General features: G+C 40.6%; 1 protein-coding gene across 2 annotated transcripts in view; it reads right to left on the bottom strand.

Moving 5' to 3' along the window:
- The window catches only part of LOC147418234 (uncharacterized), a 94315-nt gene that overhangs the window by 72369 nt on the left and 2731 nt on the right, over positions 1-19215 (bottom strand). For both annotated transcript variants that reach the window (XM_086506751.1, XM_086506750.1), the window contains exon 2: positions 18089-18402. In XM_086506751.1, coding sequence (XP_086362877.1) covers positions 18089-18402 — 314 coding nt within the window. The remainder of the gene's footprint in view (positions 1-18088; positions 18403-19215) is intronic.

Genomic DNA, 19215 nt, shown 5'->3' with positions numbered 1-19215 from the left:
AGAAAGCACAAAATTTGTCATGTGAGGTAGTGTATAATTCATTGCTATGTAGAGCCCCCATTGAGGTAACACATGTTGAGTTTTCCACATTGATGGTGCATGGTGTGAAGTCCCCATTAAGGCATACTAAAGATCAATAATGGAGGCAACACAATCATCAATTTGCATATCGCCCAAGTTGTGGGATCACCAACTAGGCAACCTCTTAGTCATGCTCTCCAAGAAACTCCCTTGAGCCCTCATTCCTAAACCGATAGGCTAGAGCCTTGCAAATCACCACCCAACCATCGTATGTATTGGCTTATCCTTCATATAGCCCATGAACCACCAAATCCCCTTCGGGTAGGACCATTGTCCTAACAAGTTTGAGGCAATATGGTATAAACCATCCATTGACTCGATGCGATACAAGTGTAGTCATTTTCATTTCACCTTAGTAGTATGTGAGGTAGTATGTTATGAAATCAACATTGAAATACATGCTAAACCATCCTTCCACACCCCATGATTAGGGCAATTAGCCCAAAGACTATTTTTTGAAAGCTCAAAGGAGTGCTATGCCATGTCACATTTGTAGTGTGTAACAAAATGTGTCAATGGCTCTCAACATTTCTACATTTGTACAAGAACATTGGCATGCATATTAGAAATTATATCATTATGGCAAGGCACGAATAACTTCACATGAAGGAAGAATAATGGGAATACTGCGATCGAGTATATCCTATCTTTTATAGACAAAGTTCAGCATAGAAAATGGAACCCAAAATAGACCATTGCATCTTGATTTGGACTTGATTTGGGGGAGGCAATAAGCGTGTAGATAATGTTAGAGGAATCTTAAATGGGCTTCTATGTATGTCTCTATGATTACACAAATTATTACAAGAGACTTACCGTTGCCATGATGCACCACTATAAGTACATTGGAAGCAATCTTGAGTGTCATTTTTTTGTGCAGAAGATGACATGTCTCTCAAAGGTTTTGGCAGGAAAAATGCTTGTATTCTATGGAGAAGGAAGTGATGGATTCAATGGCATTCTATTTATCGTAGATATAGAATTGGAGCCAAAGATGGTTCTCAACCACCCCTCCTATAGAGTCTTTGGAGTTAGAATCATGTGGGAAGATCAGCCCCTCACCATAGTGAATGTGTATGGACCTTGCAATGCAAAGGATAGAGCTAAATTGTGGATGCATCTCAGAGATACTCCTTTAGAAGGTGAGTGGTTGATGGTTGGGGATTTCAATATGGAAGAGAAGAGCTAGGACACATCAGGTTCTGCTAGTATGCTGGCTGGCACTAAAAAATCTAAATGGTTGAGCTTGTGTGAGAAGATGGCTATTGTTGATTTGTGGGAAGTGGGCCCCTTGAACAACATGCCTGGGTTCACCTACACAAGTCTCCAGTATGCCCCATCGCCTCCAGGCTAGACATATGTTATTGCTCGCACTAAGCTGATTGGATCCCGTCAATGCTAGAGATGAAGGTGATCTCAACAGAAAGCCTATCAGATCACATGCCCTTACGTATTCAACTCAAGAAAGCTAAAGGGGAGGGGCAAACCTTGAAAGGTGAGAAAAAGCTTCTTATAACAGGGACACACCTGTTCAAAGACCGTCTTTTTAGAAGCCTCACCAAGAAAGCATTGGGGAAGCTCAAGAAAGATGTGGATCTCAATAAACCTATTGCTTGGGATCTATTTGCTCAAAGCATTCAAAAAGCGATCAAAAGATGAGGCCCTCGGATTAAAAAAGCTAGTGAGGTGCACCTCAAGCATCTCACAGCGAAGATGGCTCGTCTAGCCTCAAGAAAGGTTGTTGGGCTAGCTACAAAGGACGAGCACAAGCGGTGGCTCGAAGCTAAATCTAACATGGCTAATGGACATCTTGAGGAAATCAAGAAATCAAGATTACTCTCTAGGGAGACCTTCCTAAAACCGAAAACTGCTAACCAAGCACATTTTTTAGGGCTTTAAAAGTCAAGAAGAGTCGGGGCCGCATCCACTTGCTCTATGATGAGAATGGGAATGCAGATCAGAACCAGGATGAGCTAGCTGGTGAATTATCTAAGCCAGATTATTGGCCGATCTTAGGAAGTGGATGAAACCAAAGTGACTTTGCTTGAGAGTGTTGAGAAGAAGGTTTCCCAATTGGAAGCCAACCGCCTAGAAGTGGAAGGCTCAATTCTTCAATGAATTTTGGGATGATCTTAAGGTACCAATCACACAATTGGCTAACCAAGCCATTACCAAATGGTCGTTGGATACAAGTGTGAAGAAGGGCTTATTGAACCCATCCCCAAACAAGTTTGTTGCTCTCAACCAAAGCATGGGCACCCTATCACTATGATGTCAGTAGCTTACAAAATTATTGCCAAGGCGATCGCCCTCAGACTAGCCCCCCTACTCAACAGGATCATCTCCCCCCATCAACATGGGTTCATTAAAGGAAGATCCATTTATGACAAAATGGTGGGCATTGAATATGCAACATTCACCACGCAAGAGTGCATTCTGCTACAGCTTGACCTTGACAAGGCTTATGATAGAATACCGTGGTTATATATAGAAGTTTTCATGAAAGCTATGGGCTTTGGGCCTCGCCTATGTTGCCTCATTCGCACACTGGATGCTGACAGCCACTCAGACCTCCTGTTTAATGACAGAATTGTGGGCTCCTTTGAGGTCAAAAGGTCTATTAAGCAGGGATGTCCCCTGGCTCCCTTGCTTTTTGCCATTGGATCACATGCTCTCTCTACGATGCTTGAAGATAGTGCTGCGCGAGGGGAGCAACAAGGCTTGACTTTATCGGGTAATGACGAGCTCTTGGCAAAGCTGTTTGGAGATGACTCGCTCCTCTTCTTGAAGGCGTGGCCCCCAATTGTGAGGAGAGCTTCTGGATATTGTGCAAAAGTTTGCCTTGGCCTCGGGTTCCAAGTGTAATATAGAGAAATCGAGGCTAATCTTCCTGTCGTAAAACAACTACTTTGACCCTTCTGGGTGGGATAGGGGAGATTGTCTCAAAAGGGAATATCTTCAAGCACCTGGGAGCCCCCTTGGGGGTGGATGTAACTCACAAACAAAGATTTCATTGGGTTCTTGAAAAAGTCAGAACAAAAATGAGAGGGTGGGAGTATGCTCTTCTCCCATTCCAGAGCCAGATTGAAGTGATAAATTCATTTATGCTCGCTCATATTGCCTTCACCAGCTCATTTCTCAAGATGGCTAAGTGTCACTAGAAAGAGTTCTTAAAACCAATAAAAAGATTTTTATGGAAGAATAGCACGAAAAACTCCAAATCATGGTAGTGGGTCAAATACTCACTCGATCAGTGGACCAAGGAGGTCTTGGAATTCTTAACCCAATTGCCCATGTTGAGGCCTTGTGCGCCAAATTTATGGTCTCATTGGCTAAACAAGACCAAGCTTGGGCTATCATGACCAAGGACATGGTAGATGCAACTAAACTTGATTCGAAAGGTGGTAAGTGGAAAGGGGTAGAATTTCACAACAAACTTTTAGCCCCGACGTGGTCTAGCCTAAGCCTACGTGGCATCTCAGGGGAACTGGTGAGAAGTGCAAAAGAGCAGTTGGGGTATTGGAGTGGGGGGAAGAAACCAGGTACGTCAAGAACTCTATCTTGATGGTCCCAATGGCTGTCTAAAGTTTCAATCACCACCACAAAGCCCCTATTGGATTGAAATTGCCAGGAAAGTGAATAATAAGGGTAAGGAAAGTGAATAATAAGGGTATGAATCGGCTTGCTCATTTTTGGGACTGTAACAGTAAGAGCTAGAAAACCACTGATTTTCTGACAGCCCAATACCAACTAATAGTATTGTTAGTCAACAGAGTGATAAAAGGGCTTGACAATGTGGTAATGCCAATCTGTGTATCCCGAGATTGAGTAGAACCCCTGTGGCTCGAAGTAGTCTTTCTAGAGAACCCATTCTAAAGGCATATATCATGCATTGATGCACAAGAATAATTGGTCTAGCCCCCTCAACAAAAATATGGAAGAGACAATGGCCGAAAGAACGGTGGGAGGAAGTCATGGAGAACATCTGGTAGTCAAAGCGGCCGCAATTTATGAAGATATTTTTTTGGAAGATGATGTGGGGTGCTCTATTGACGGGCATAAAGATCCAGGAAAGAGGAATTGGGTCTGACTAATTCTTGGGGTGCAGAACAACTAGTGAAGATTTGGCCAACCTATTCATGGAATGCAAGTCAATCAGAGGCCTGGCTAGGAAAATATGCAATTGGGTCAAAAGGACATGGAAGATCAGGTTCTTCAAGACTCATATGTTCCTTGGTTGCAAGAAGATGGGAAGTCCCTGCTCTTCTTATATGCACTAATGTCAGGTACTTCTTCTTTCATCAATATAGCGGGCGAGGAACTGCCGTGTGTTTGAAGGAGATCTTGATGTGGCAAGCTTTTCAAAGATTATACAAGAAAGCACAGTGATGATCTATATGCTTGGAAGCAAGCAAAACTCGGGAGACTGGTCTAGGGCTACCCATGCCATGTTGTCAAGCTGCGAATAAGTAAAAACTTTGAACTATAGTTCACCTACTTTGTAAATCCGATTATGATTAGCCTCGATGAGAGGCTATAGTCATCCAATTGGTAATCTTCATCACCTCAAGGCCCGACCTGAGCTTGAGGTTGTTTTGTAATTTTGATGTTGTGATTAATACAATTCACTCTTAAATTGTGAGTTTTGCTATATAAAAAATTGAAAAAAAATTGAAGAATAGGGTGGTAACATTTGTAATCCTTCTAGGCAAGAGTTTCAAATGGTATACAAATAAATATACAAATACCATACATGGACCTCCTTCTTTAGTATGATGCCTTTCAATTGGGGTTATGGGTATGGATAGGGTTGTGATCGCATAATAGTGATGCACCAATGCTCTCCGCATAGCCTTTTTGCATGGGAGGCTAGTAACAAAGCCCAAAAGAAGAAAAATATTATGTTGTGGATCTCGTGGTGGTCACTTTTCAACATGTGGATCATATCATGTGAGTTACCCAGAGAGGATTATTAATAATTCAAAATGTATACTTTTATGTACATCAGAGGGGGACTGGGTTTTTTTAAAATAGGCCCATAATGTAAATATAACATGTATATTGGGGTATTATTAATAATCAATTGAATGCACTTGATGTGGGGATCTTTTGATGAGTGACCGCCCCATGGTTGTGGATAGATACAAAAAATTACGAAGTGGTTCGGAAAATGGCATGCATTACACTTGCTTCATGATATCTCGAGGAATAAGACAAAGAATAAGACTTTTCTACTACAATAACGTATCACAGCTTCATTAAAATTTTGAGGTGTATGTTGTATAAATTATGTTACCATATACATGTGGTAGTGATGTGTGTGAACACACTAGGACCGTCGGGGCATTTTTTTCCCTCTTTAGGAGGTTTTTTCCCCGTGTATTATATATACGCCCATCACTCTAGGGCTATCTATTTTTCCGTTGCACACTAAGTAATACACTCTCTGTTGTGTGCCTTGAGCTTCCTTCGTCTTCTCCAAGCTGTGTGCGTTTCTCTGCAACCCTAATTCCAACAATTGGTATCAGAGCAAATTGCGTCCTCCCGGGCTTAGTCGCCACAGCAGCTTCAGCACACGCCTGCTCATTTTCTTCGATTTCAGCGAGCTTTGGCGAGCATTTATAGGTTGACAAAAATTTCGGGTAAGCTCATAGAGCTTAGTCTACTCAGATTTTTGATTCGAGCTCATTTCGGCCTTCATTTCCACTACAGCGAGGTCTGCATAGACAATTTTGTCATTTTGTGCAGAATTTATGTCAGTGCCAAATACTGCATGAAAGATCCCATACAGTCTCTTGTGGGTTGTGCTATATAGCACTTGCTGGTCTCACTCAGTTTCTTCTCATTTCGGGCAGTTTTCACATCAGGTGCATGTATTTTCAATGGCTGACAACAACACAGATGTGTTCAAGATGTTTACTGTTGAGGACAGATTGGATGGGGACAATTACCCTATGTGGGCTTACATGATGCAACATGTTCTTATTTCAAAGGGCGTCTAGAATATTGTGCAGGGCATTGATGTACGTCCTGATTCTGAGGATGTAGGCGATGTTGCAGATCTTGCTGCAAGGATTGCTACTATTAGAGTAGTTTTACCTACGACAGAATAAGCTCATTGGGATGTAAAGGATGCGTAGTCTCATGCATTGATTGCGTTGTCTATGAAGCGCACCATTACTCCTCACACTCGTTCAACGAAATCCGCAAAACAGGCTTGGGATATTCTAGCAGGTCTTTATGCAAGCCGCAATGAGGCTAAAATTGCTTTGCTGCATAAAGAGTTGGAATCGAAGATTATGCATGTGGAAGATGATATAGACACTTTTTTTGCTGGTGTCAAGGATATCAATGAGCAACTTATTTTTGCACGTGAAGTCATTTCAGACAGTTCCCTTGTGCAGACTGTTCTTGATACCTTACCAGATTCTTACCAGACTTTTGCTAGTAGTTGGAGACTTATGGCCCAAGGAAATCCTGAAGTTGTCAAGTTTGATGCATTATGCACATTGCTGTTGCAAGAGTCACTTTCTAGAAAAAACAGAACTAGGCAGCGTGCAGTTGAACATGCTTTTATTGCTTCTCAAAGAAAGGGTGGTAACAACAATGCAACCACTTCTTATGGTTCTACTGCGAGTGGCAAAAATTATGTTCCTAATGCTTCTGCTGGCAGCAATTCGTCTGGAAATTCTGGTGATAAGGGAAAAAAGAAGATATGTTGCTATTATTGTAAAGCTCTAATTACTTGATCAAGCAGTGCCCTAAGTTGAAGGCCAAAGAGGCTAAGAAGAAAGAGGGTGGTTTCACTACAAATGTTGGTTCCACTACAAATGCAGCCATTGTTGATTCTTTAGTGAAAGGAGACTGTGATGCTGATGTTGATGCAAAATGGGCTTTTAGTGCTGAGTGCACTTACAATCCTATTGTCCATGATGCATGCATGTCAGTTGCTGCAGAATCACATGTGTGGTATTTTGACAGTGGTGCTACAAAGCACATTACCTCACATCGTGGATTGTTCAACTCTCTTGAGTCTGTCCCTCATGGGAATTCAGTCACTTGTGCGAACAATGCCTCTTATCCTGTTCAGGGAGTTGGAAAGATTGTGCTTACTGTTGCAAATGGTAGTTCTTTCACACTTGTTGATGCACTTTATGTACCTGGGATCAAGAAGAATCTTTTGTCTGTATCTGCACTTGCTAGACTTGGACTTGTAGTCAAATTTGTGGATGATAGATGTACAGTTCATGATCTCAGTTTTGGTGATGAAATTGTTGCATCTGGCCTTTTGTGTCGTGGGCTGTATAAGCTCACTTTGTATGACAAGTGTGGACAAAATTTTGCAAACGCAGTTGCAGATTCAAGGGCTATTTCAGATGCAAAACTTTGGCATGCACGTTTTGGTTATCTGAATTTTGCCAGTTTGCTGCGTTTGCAGAAATCTGAGATGGTTGCTTCTTTGCCGGCTCTTGAAGCACCTGCCAAACATGTTTGTGAAGGCTGTGTTTTGGGTAAAATGCAGCGTTCTAAGTTTCCAAAGGATGGTTCAGTTAGGGCCACATGCAGGTTGCAACTTGTGCATAGTGATGTTTGTGGGCCCATGCGAACTTCGTCCTTGGGCAATTACCTGTACTTTGTGACTTTCATTGATGATTACTCCAGGCATGCATGGGTATTTCCGCTTAAAGCAAAGTCAAAAGTTTTTATGTGCTTCAAACAGTTTCTGGCTATGGCTAAAAATGTTTCGAAATGTACTATGGGCACCCTCCGTTCCGATCGAGGGCGGGGAGTATGTCTCATGAATTTAATGCTTTTTTGGCTAGTCGTGGGATAAAACACCAATGTACAGTGCCTTATACGCCTCAACAAAATGGTGTTGCTGAGAGGAAAACAGGTCTCTTACGGAAATGGCACGATGTATGATCAAAAGTCAAGCTTTACCGCATTCTTTTTGGCTTGAGGCCATCATGTGTGCCACTAATGTACTAAACACGTGTCCTACGAAAGCTTTGCAGTCTATTACTCCATATGAAGCATGGCATGATAGAAAGCCTTCTATTGAGCACATGAGTGTTTTTGGTTGTTTGATATATGCTTTGGTGCCACAAACACAACACATAAAATTGGATGATAAAGCTGTCAAATGTATTTTTGTTGGTTATAGTGCTGAAAGCAAAGGTTACGGGTTGTATCATCCACAAACAAAGCGTATTCTAGTTTCATGGGATGTAGTGTTTGTGGAAGATTCTGTTCAACCCTTGCTGTCATGTACTAGAGACAGTAATCTAAGCTCACATGATATCTATGACACTTTGTTGCCTCTTTTTAGTGGTGGAAGTTCGAATGTAGATTTCAATGAGGCAAATGTACAACCTATCGAGGTTTTAGAAAATGTTACAAATCAGCCTATTGTTGATGCAGATATACATGATGTACTTGATGAGGAAAGGGCTAAAAATGAGCAAGCTAGAGGTATGCCAAAATGGTTGGTGCATACATTGCGTGACGGTAAATTGGATGACCTTTGTCTAGTCGTACTCGTTCAGGCTTTAGCCATGCATCTTATGCATCAGATTGTTATGCTTTGGCTGTGTCTAGCTTACATGATGTTGAGGAACCTCTGTCTTTTGATGAAGCACAAAATTCAAAAAATTGGATGGCTGCCATGCAATCAGAATATGATGCACTTATAGAAAATGACACATGGACTTTATGTGATTTGGCTCCAGGCAAAAAGGCCATTGGTACGAAGTGGGTTTACAAGTTGAAACACAAGCCGGATGGTGAGATCGATCACCATAAGGCTCAACTTGTTGCAAAGGGTTATGCACAACAAAAAGGCATAGATTATAGAGACTTTTGCTCCCACTTGTCATATGACTACTGTGCGTTTTCTATGTGCATTGGTAGCTCATTTTGGTTGGGATGTACATCAATCAGACATTGTTACTGCTTTCTTGAATGGTGACATATTTGAGGAAGTTTATGTAACGTAGCCTCGCGGTTTTGTCAAGAAAGGACAAGAGGACAAAGTGTGCAAATGTAAGAAGGCTCTGTATGGGTTGAAGCAATCTCCTCGTGCTTGGTATGAGAAAGCTGACACTCATTTGGTCAAACAAGGCTTTCGTAACAGTCCAACAGAAAGCTCATTGTATGTAAAGCGTGAGTGTGATGTACTTCTGATTGTGGTTCTTATGTAGATGATTTGCTGACCACTGGACCAAATGAGAGACATATTGTTGAATTTAAGGCTGATTTGAAAGCTACTTTCAAGATGAAAGATTTGGGGCTGTTGCATCATTACTTGGGTGTACAATTTAAGCAGTGTGATGGTATTGCCTTGTGTCAGAAAAGTTACATAGAGACATTACTATGTAAGTTTGGACTTGAGGATTGCAAACCTAATGCCACTCCCATGGAAACAGGTTTAAAATTGAGTCTTCATGATGCTGGTGATCGTGCAAATGTCACTCTTTACCAAACGATTGTTGGATGCCTCATTTATGTATGCAACACGAGGCCGGATATTCAGTTTGCAGTCTCACAAGTCAGTAGATTTATGCCCAAGATCTAAGCATTGGCAGGCTGTCAAGAGGATTTTCCGCTACCTTAATGGCACTTTCCATCTTGGCTTGTTTTATCCCATGGGGGGATCATTGCCGCGAGACTTACATGCTTTTTCGGACTCAGATTGGGCTAGTTGTTTTGGCACGCGAGTGTCCACAAGTGGTTTTTGTTTCATGCTTGGCAATTCATGTACATCATGGTTGAGCAAGAAGCAACCTACTGTGGCCACTTCTAGTTGTGAATCTGAGTACAGGGCAGTCTTCACAGCTACGGTTGAGTGTGTATGGCTCAGACGCCTTATGGTTGATTTGGGTGTTGGATAGGACACTGCCAACACTATCTACACTGACAGCCAGAGCGCATTGGCAGTTGCGAGGAACCTAGTTTTTCATGCTCGCACAAAGCACATTGATTTGCATTAACACTATGTCAGGGAGAGGCTCTCAACAGGAGAGATCAGCTTGGCTTATGTGCCAACACAGGACAACCTTGCAGATCTTTTCACAAAGTCATTGTCTCGTGAGAAGCTCGAAGCTTTCTGCAAAGCTTTGGGCTTACTCCCCTTTGTGGACTGATCATGTCCTAGGGCATGGCACTTCCCTTTACCCATGTGCTAGCTCTCGTTCATCGCATCACTCCAGGGGGGATTTGTTACCATATACATGTGGTAGTGATGTGTGTGAACACTAGGACCGCTCGGGCAATTTTTCCCTCTTTAGGAGGTTTTTCCCCCCGTGCATTGTATATACGCCCATCACTCTTGGGCTATCTATCTTTCTATTGCACACTAAGTAATACACTCTCTGTTGTGTGCTTTGAGCTTTCTTCGTCTTCTTCAAGCTGTGCACGTTTCTCTGCAACCCTAATTCCAACAAAGAACACCATTCATATTGATCGCCATACACAAAAGATTTCCTTTCTAAGGGAGGGCACGGCGTTCATTCATGCCCGTCCCAAGCTTATTTGAAATTTGCATCATCATAGAAAATTGGCTTAGCTCTCTTCCATTGTCTGATAGGCTATTGAGGGCATCAAAGAAGAGTTCCTCGAATTATGCAGATTATGTCCCTTGCAAGCTTGTGAGTCAAAATACCCTACTCTACCCAAATGTCTCTCTCCACCCTATATTTGGTATCCAAAATGTGTGTACCAACCCTCAGGGCACGCACTATTCAATACCCCCGTATATAACATGCCTTTGCAACGTAGATAGAAAACCCTTTTTATAACATGTTTGAATGAAAAAAATGACCACTTAATTTAGGAATCTTTTCCAAAATCGAATATAAAAACCCCTTATTTTATGTATCTCTATTAAATTGCCTTAAAAAATTTGCATTTTAAAACCCCTCCCGTTGAACTCACGTGGTAGATTAACATGATTACATAGTGCACCCCTCGAGTACTAGCCAAACAAGTTCTCTGTTTTGGCCAATTCATTGTGGTGCTTCCTTCTTGTTTTTGTTCTTCTCCCCTGTATCGTTTTCACTATGCATGGACCCTTTGGCACCCATATGATCACGACCCAACTAGCCTCACTTCTACATATGACAACAATACAAACCTTCCCTCATTGAGTGCATTAAGGAAAGCTTTTTGGATCTCGGACGATGCCCTATAATATATGGTATGATTGTTAGTATAGAGATTTATATTCACCCCTATATACCCAGAGAGCATTGGGATCATCACACATCAGAAGGCCAAATGTGAGGCTCACCCACCATAAATGGTGAGCTGTCACAAAGGCATGGGAGATGGAGATCTTCCACCTCTTCTTGAGTAGAGACAAACTCGAGGGGGGGTGGTTCACTATATAGAGATCTTGTATAGTACCTGCATTCAAAAAGTATTTATCAAACCCCCTATTCTTCATTTTTTGAGGTATATAGAGACCCCTTCTGTATCACTTTTCTCAACAAAAAGACCCCTTATGTATTAAAATTTTCACTTTTTCAATTTAAAGCACCCTTCTGTATGTATATTTTCTGTAAGTTCATAAGAGAAATAAACCCCTGTTGTTGAGCTCACGTGCTATTCTACATATTTTTGAGTGAACTCTTCAAGGAGACAACCCTATCTCATGGTGGCTTCCCGGTGGCTAAGAGCCAAAGGTATTGAAACCCATTGCCGAATGGAGGTTGTTTGTATCGTGACCCACAATAGCTTCTTATACCAATAGCTACAAAGGCCCCCTGCCCTAACCTAGCTCTGCTACTCTCTTTACTTGTCATTCCTTACTTTGCAAGGCACTCATTTTCTTTGTGAGAGTGCCCACAACAATAATTACATCACAAAATACCACTAGCTTGGGGTTTCTATGCCTAGGTTCATGACTTAGTGGTAGAAAGTTTTGATTAATAGTTAGCTGTACATAAGGTTATTTTCTCGAGCTCTGCTTTTGCGATATCTAGGCATATGATTCTAATAGGGCTTGAGCCATGGGACAATACCTTCTCTTCTTTAGTGATCAAATAGAAGAGCTCTTGCAACAATTTGGCCATTTTCGGTGCCAACTTTATCCCTATGACCTTGTAAGTTGAAGGTCTTGAATTTGATCCTTCATAAAGACACCAAATGAGGGTAGAGAATAGGAGCTACCAAGGGGTAGCTTCTTCACCTCCCTATCACCATTTCTTGGACACCTCCACCTTGTAGATAGTAAGCACCACTTAGGTGGTTTACAACTATATGCAACTGTGTTAAGAGCAAGCACAACGGTGGGCAATGAAATATGTAAGCAATATGCACAAGTGCCTATGTAATAATTCTTTGGAAAGTATAACCCTAGCATGGGAAGCGTAAATCACCACCTAGAAAAACCCATGGAATCAAACCTCAACACTTGGGATGAGCCCAAATCATACTAGCCAAGCCACGGCAAACAACATCAAGTAAAATTGGAGAGATTCAAAACTTAGCTATTTTAAGGAGGCAAAATTCACAAACCTTCACCACACAATTACTTCCCCAAAACTTGAAACTCACATATGTGTGTGTGTGTGTGTGTGTGTGTGTGTGTGTGTGTGTGTGTGTGTGTGTGTGTGTGTGAGAGAGAGAGAGAGAGAGAGAGAGAGAGAGAGAGAGAGAGAGAGAGAGAGAGAGAGAAAGATAATACTTTTATAATGCCAAAGTCGGCCTATGGGACAAATCGATATACATGAGTGTGAACTCTAAAAATTTAAGAAGATGACAACATAACAAAAAAAATTAAAGCTCTACTAGAAAAATCTAAAAGCTTTGAGGTGAGTGCGATGTGAAAATGGACACGGAGAAGGATAATGATGAATAAATGATGCTCTAGTTCCAGGGTAGTGAATACTATATGGTTAGGGGGTAGACTCATGTGATGCATGTATCTAGGTAGCTCAGTATGGTACTAGATGGGGCAATAGCATGTGATGCATGGGTCGGTTGAAGAGCCCATGAAAGGTAACTCAAGGGTCTAAGAAGGCCTTCTCCACCTACAACTACCAAGCTAGAGCCCATGAAAGGTACTTCAAGGGTCTAAGAAGGCCTTCTCCACCTACATCTACCAAGCTATTTGATTTTGCGCTTAAATCTTTTGGATCTCCACTAGTTGTACTCTATAGGCTTTATACCCTAGTTCTCTAGGTCGTCTACAAGCTTGCATAGTCCCTATGTTCTGTAATGTGACTCCTTATAGGTGATAGCAGAGGGGCTACCGTCCTCCGTTAGAGGTGGTAGCAGCATGAAGTGGCCCACTTGTTCTCTCCTTGACTCCATCATCCTTCTCAATGTGGGATGTCTCGTGAACTAAATAGTGTATCGGCCCCATGTGCTCATTTAATAGTCTCTATGTTCCATAATGTGACTCCTCTATAGGTGATAGCAGAGGGGATATCATCCTCCGTGAGGTGGTAGTAATATGAAGTGGCCTAGCTGTTCTCTCCTTGACTCCGTCATCCTTCTCAGTGTGGGCTGTCTTGTGAACTAAATAGTGTATCAGCTCCATATGCTCATTTAATTTGGCATTTGCATACCAAATTCTCCATCTCACGTTAGTCTCTGATTTGTGTGATGACATTCTGAGCTATCTCATTACCGTGTGGTATAGATGTGTCCATGTACCCTAGTCTCTAGATGAAGCCGCCCCTAGATAGTAAAGAAATGCTTTGTGCAATATAATATATTTCGTGGAAGAGTTTGCTTGGGTGTGATCCAAGTCTCTCTAATGTACAAATGCAAGAGATTGTGTCTAAAAACCCGATTCCTCTCTTTATGTGAGAGGCAATAAATGGTGAGTTAGGGTCATGGTATCTATTTAGATCATGTGTAGTAAAGCATGATGTCGTTTGTGCACACCAAGATCTACTCTCTTTGGCTTCTGCTAGCTCTCTACTTGCCTCAAAAACTAAGTGGTAGCTCTCTCATTCATTGGATAAAGTATTGTCTTGAAAAAAGCCTCAAGAGGGTGGTGTATCCATCCTAGCTCTAACAACATTGTGTGGGACTCAGGGGTTCACCTTGTGAGGTGTACAATTCTGGAAAGCAAACAAAGGCATTGTTCCTTAGGACAAGAATGCGATCACGAATGTGTTGAAATGGGTCCAGTTTGATGCATGGGGTCCTTTAAAGATCGCACTTATGGGTGGATGCAATTTTTATGTCATATTCATTTGATGACCATACTAGGAATGTATGGGTGTATTTCACGAAGGAGAAAAGTAAGGTGGTTACTCACTTCTAAACTCTATGACTAAGAAACAAAATGGGAAGATTGTATAGTGCTCGGGGTTAGGTGGAGGGGGCGAGTACTTATCAATTTGGTCCATCATTTTTTGGAAAAGCATGGAATTCAAAGAAAAATTATATGCCAAATTACATGCATTGCAAAGGTTGCAAGAACAATAGTAATTGAAATATTTGCCTCATTATTGTCATTGGATTGAGGAGGTCTCTATAGTTGTCTACATTATGAAGAGAACTCCTACTACTATACATAATATGACACATGAGGAGAAGTTTACTTACAAGCAACATAATTTTTTTACCTTAAATGTTTTGGATGCTTTGCTCATGCGCATGTACTGAATAAGTTGCAAACTAAATTGGATACATATTATGGCATTAATCATGATGGGACTTTTAGCTTCATGGCTAAGATGGCTAGTAGTCATGCTCTTATTACAATGGCTATGTCAAAGGGTTGGATCATTGGATATGTTGTCGAAGGATAGTGTAAGCCTATCGATATTCCCTTAGATCATAATTTGAAGGCACAAGTTAATATGGGTAATGTGATTGAGAATGCTACCATATACAAGCAGATTGTGGGTAGCTTGATCTACTTCACAATCTCATGACTAGGTTTGATTTACACAATTGGACTGGATTTTCAAGAAGCAACATTTGAATGTAATAGGTGCACGTTCCACTATGTGAGTGCTATCTTAGACTATGTGCCTGGCATAAAGTTACACATATATGGGTACACAAATGCAGATTGCATTTTTTATCTATATGATCAATGATCAATTGGCTAGTTTATGTTTTTTGTTGGGAGTGCTACTATCACATGGAGCAACAAGAAGTAACCCATGGTTGCTTTGTTGAGTGCAGAGGCTGAGTACAAGGGTGCTACAATGGTAACATGAGGGTAGCATGGTTGTAGATACTATTTGGAGAGCTAGGTGTACAAGGTCAAAGGTCAATGGTCATTAGAGCTCCATTCCTAATAGGGTCCTAGCTATCTAAGTCGACCTTAGGTACGTGAGGATGGGTGACAAAATTGCAGATATCTATCTGAAGTCCCTAGCAATAGAGAACTAAGGTGATTTTGAGCGGGACTTTGAGTATGGGAGATGGCAGTGAGCTTGAGGGAATGCAAGCTGAACACACCTGGATGACTTCTTGCCCTAATTTATTGTGGTACAAAGTAGGGGATACAAAAATAATTGCAAATAGTAGTATAATTGAACTTCACCGACATATTTTACTTAGAGTGATGGCCCTTTATCATGCTCGCTCACTCATTAGCCATTTCATACTAACCGTTGTACACAATCATTTGCTTTGTTGTATCTCTTGCTTATGTTTTCTATTTCTTTGAGAGAGAGAGAGAGAGAGAGAGAGAGAGAGAGAGAGAGAGAGAGAGAGAATCATTCACTTATTCAAAGGTCCAAAAAATACAAGCTAGTTGCCATGCTAACCACATGTGTGTGTGCATGTATACATACATACACGTGTATGTATATTTATTTATTTATGTATGTATGTATATATGGTCAAGTGCTTCCTTCATGTGGTTCGCTTGGCAAATAGCTTGTATTATCCCAACACTTGAATAAGTGAAGGATGCTTTTGGTGCTCTCTCTCTCTCTCGCCAACACCCCCCCCCCCCCCCCCCCCCCCCCAAAACTCTCCTTATTCCTGTTTCTCTAAGAAAATATCAAGAAATCCTGACAATTGTTTCCATGATCTTTTTGTCTATAGAGAACTCAACAATGTTATTGTGCTAGTTCTTGAAGCCATATTCAAGGTGAAAAAGGACGTATTTATGCCCACTTCAATCAAGTTAGGAGCTTTAAAAGCTTAAAATCGAAAAGATGGCTATTGCTTTCCCAAGCCTAGAATTTTTTGTTTGTTGTGCATACTGTAAGATCCGGCCACCAATTTAGATAAACTTTCCAAAATTCTCTCATAATGTGCACACAAAAGTGACAATTAGTGTATTCCTAACATGCTAATTTTTTTTAGTCGTAGGAAGATTTTCAAGCTTATTACCAAAGAAAATTTAGCTGGCTAATGTTTAAAAATCTCAATAAGATTTCAAACTTAATTCATAATAATAATCATGTATTAGTGTGAAAGCCATATTTCAAGTGTGAAGTTGATGTAGTTGGAAACTTTCCCTTTGTCATTCAGACTTGAAGATATGTTTTTATGAGCACTGAAAACTACAGACAAGAAGAACCTCACCTCCTTCCCTCTCTTGAATCCAAATTGCGCATTCACAAATCACTCAAAAAATTCAAGGGGCCCCTCATATAAGCTAGAAAATCAATTCTCCTTCCTGTGCTCCAATGGAAGCACAAGAAGGAGAATTCAGCATTCACATGTCACTAAAAAATTCAAGGGGTCCCTCATATAAGTTAGAAAATTAATTCTATTTCCTGTGCTCCAATGGAAGCACAAGAAGGAGAATTGGGCATTCACACATGTCACTCAAAAAATTCAAGAGGCCCCTCATATAAGTTAGAAATTTAATTCTCCTTCCTATGCTCCAATGGAAGCCGAGCATAATTGAGGAGGGCAATGCTTTGTAGCCACTCCAGGGGTTCCTCCTCTTTCATCCTAATAAAGGTATATTCTGATAAAGGACTAGCTATACTGAGAGGAGTTGGCAAAGCTAGGTGGTCCAATTGTTTGCTCCCCATCATTCAGGTCATTCATATCTACCATCAGTTCTACTAATTCTATCGTGAAGGCTCACATAGAGTGATAGGCGACCACTGTAGCTTTGCCCTCACGATGAGGATAGGAGGGATTATCTCAATAGAAGATTCATGCATGCCATAGGATGGAGAAACCAAACTACAAAAAATGATTACATATTTTGCTTCCATTTTGTAAACTTTTCAAACATAGTTAGTGATGTTTTTGGTATATGGATTATGTAAGTTGCATAAATAGCAAAGAACTAACTTATGGTATCAATAAAGGAGTAACAATGATGCTCTTTTTATGGAAGAATCTAAAAGAGACAACTCTTCACACAAAATTGAACTTTAATGCTTCTTTTTTTAAAACTTAAATTGAATATTATCCATCTTTAAGTTTTGTTAGAGCAAAGACAAAAAAAAAAAGTAAATTGAATACAAAAAAATGGAAAATTCACCAATAAAACAATGATTATTTGCTTTATATTTTTTATTTTACCATTGGTGTGAAAGTTAATTTCTGGTGAGCATTAGACTCTTTGAAGCTTGGATGCATGTGAATTTTGTATTGGGGAGACAGGTCAGATAAGCTTGAATAACTTGAAATAAGCTAGGGACGCTCCAAGTACCCTTTATGCACGATAATAAATAATATTGGAGAGAGTTCTATTTTGCCACTCAACATTGCCTTTGCTTGCTAATGACTAAATTATAGTGAATAAAATTTTATTTTTATGTATCTTGAATAAGCATTACATACACATTGAAGACCAATTGTAAAAGGTTGATAGCTCATGGTAAATATTGTCATCATTTTATTAAGTTACAATAAATTCTAAATACAGCCTTCATAAACATGTTTGACAGGTGCTTCAAGAGGTGGCAAAGAAGCAACCATATCAAATTTATGCAAACGCAACAAACTATTGAAAGGGTAAAACCTTGAGTTGCCTTAGTTATTTATGGCATATTTTGAACATGAAACAAAAATTAATAAAGCAAGACAATTGTTGAGACATTAAAACAATGTAGAGTACCTGGTCACCAAGGTGTATGAGAAGGTCGATCTCCTTGGACTTGATAGACTTTGAAAGGTGGTACCAAAGATCATCAAGGCGAGTTATGGTCTTCTTTGTGATGAAAATACTATTGCAACTAATGCTTGCCATGCAAAACCTTTTTGAAACTTCTGTCGGAAAGGTCTTAAAGCTACTCTTCTCTGCATCATGGCAATCCTTGACCTCTACTCTGTATTGTGAGTCTGGATCTAATGTTGTAAACACGAACACACTTGGACGTCTTTCTTCCATGTCTTTGACAACACTCAAGGCCTTGCTCCCACTCCCACCACCTGCATATTACATATAATTCCATTTAATTATCATGAATCAAGGGTAGGCTGATCTAGATGAATTCTGGTGAGAGAAAATTATTTTACAAGAACCTTATGAATGTTATATATGCCATCCTCAAAAAAAGAATCCCTTTATTTCGACTGTGTGCGCATATGTGCATGATCGCATGCATATAAAAGACTATAACCCTATCTTTCAAGAGCTTATAATTTGAAAATAGTTATGTTCATTCCATAAAAAAATCAATTGGAGACATACATATAGCTAGAAGAATCTATGACAAGCCCAAGTTCGCCTTTAAACACAATAAGTTTTGGACAAATTCTCAAAATAATTTTCACATTGTGACTTACCTCAATATCATGAGCTTCTGTGAGGGAGGCACCGCATACCTAGCTAGGTACGTTGGGGGCAGGGGACCGCAGGCCCGATGGGGGGGCCGGTGGTCCCCTGCCCCCAATCGTACCTAGCTAGGTATGTGATGCCTCTCGAGCAGAAGCTCATGATGTTATGCATTGTATGAAAAACACTAAAAAAGACTCCATTTTCCTACATGAAAATTTTTCTAAAGCTTCTTGTGAAAGGAAAGTGCAAGGTATAGACTCGTGGTAGTCATCCACAAGACACCATAATCATAAGCTTCATCATACATAGTATAGTGAGATGTGTTATTCGTCACATTGATACATCCTCACACTAGAAGGAGATAATAGGCAGGGAGACACATTGAAGTGCCTCTAGTTTATGCTTGCCTTGCAAATAAGATGCATAGATTGGAGAGCACCTCATATGCCATTGTCCAATCTATA

The sequence above is a fragment of the Adiantum capillus-veneris genome, chromosome 30 (assembly GCF_014529385.1).
Source record: "Adiantum capillus-veneris isolate H3 chromosome 30, ASM1452938v2, whole genome shotgun sequence".
In the NCBI taxonomy this organism is placed as follows: Eukaryota; Viridiplantae; Streptophyta; class Polypodiopsida; order Polypodiales; family Pteridaceae; genus Adiantum; species Adiantum capillus-veneris.
This window is presented reverse-complemented; position numbering and strand designations above follow the sequence as displayed.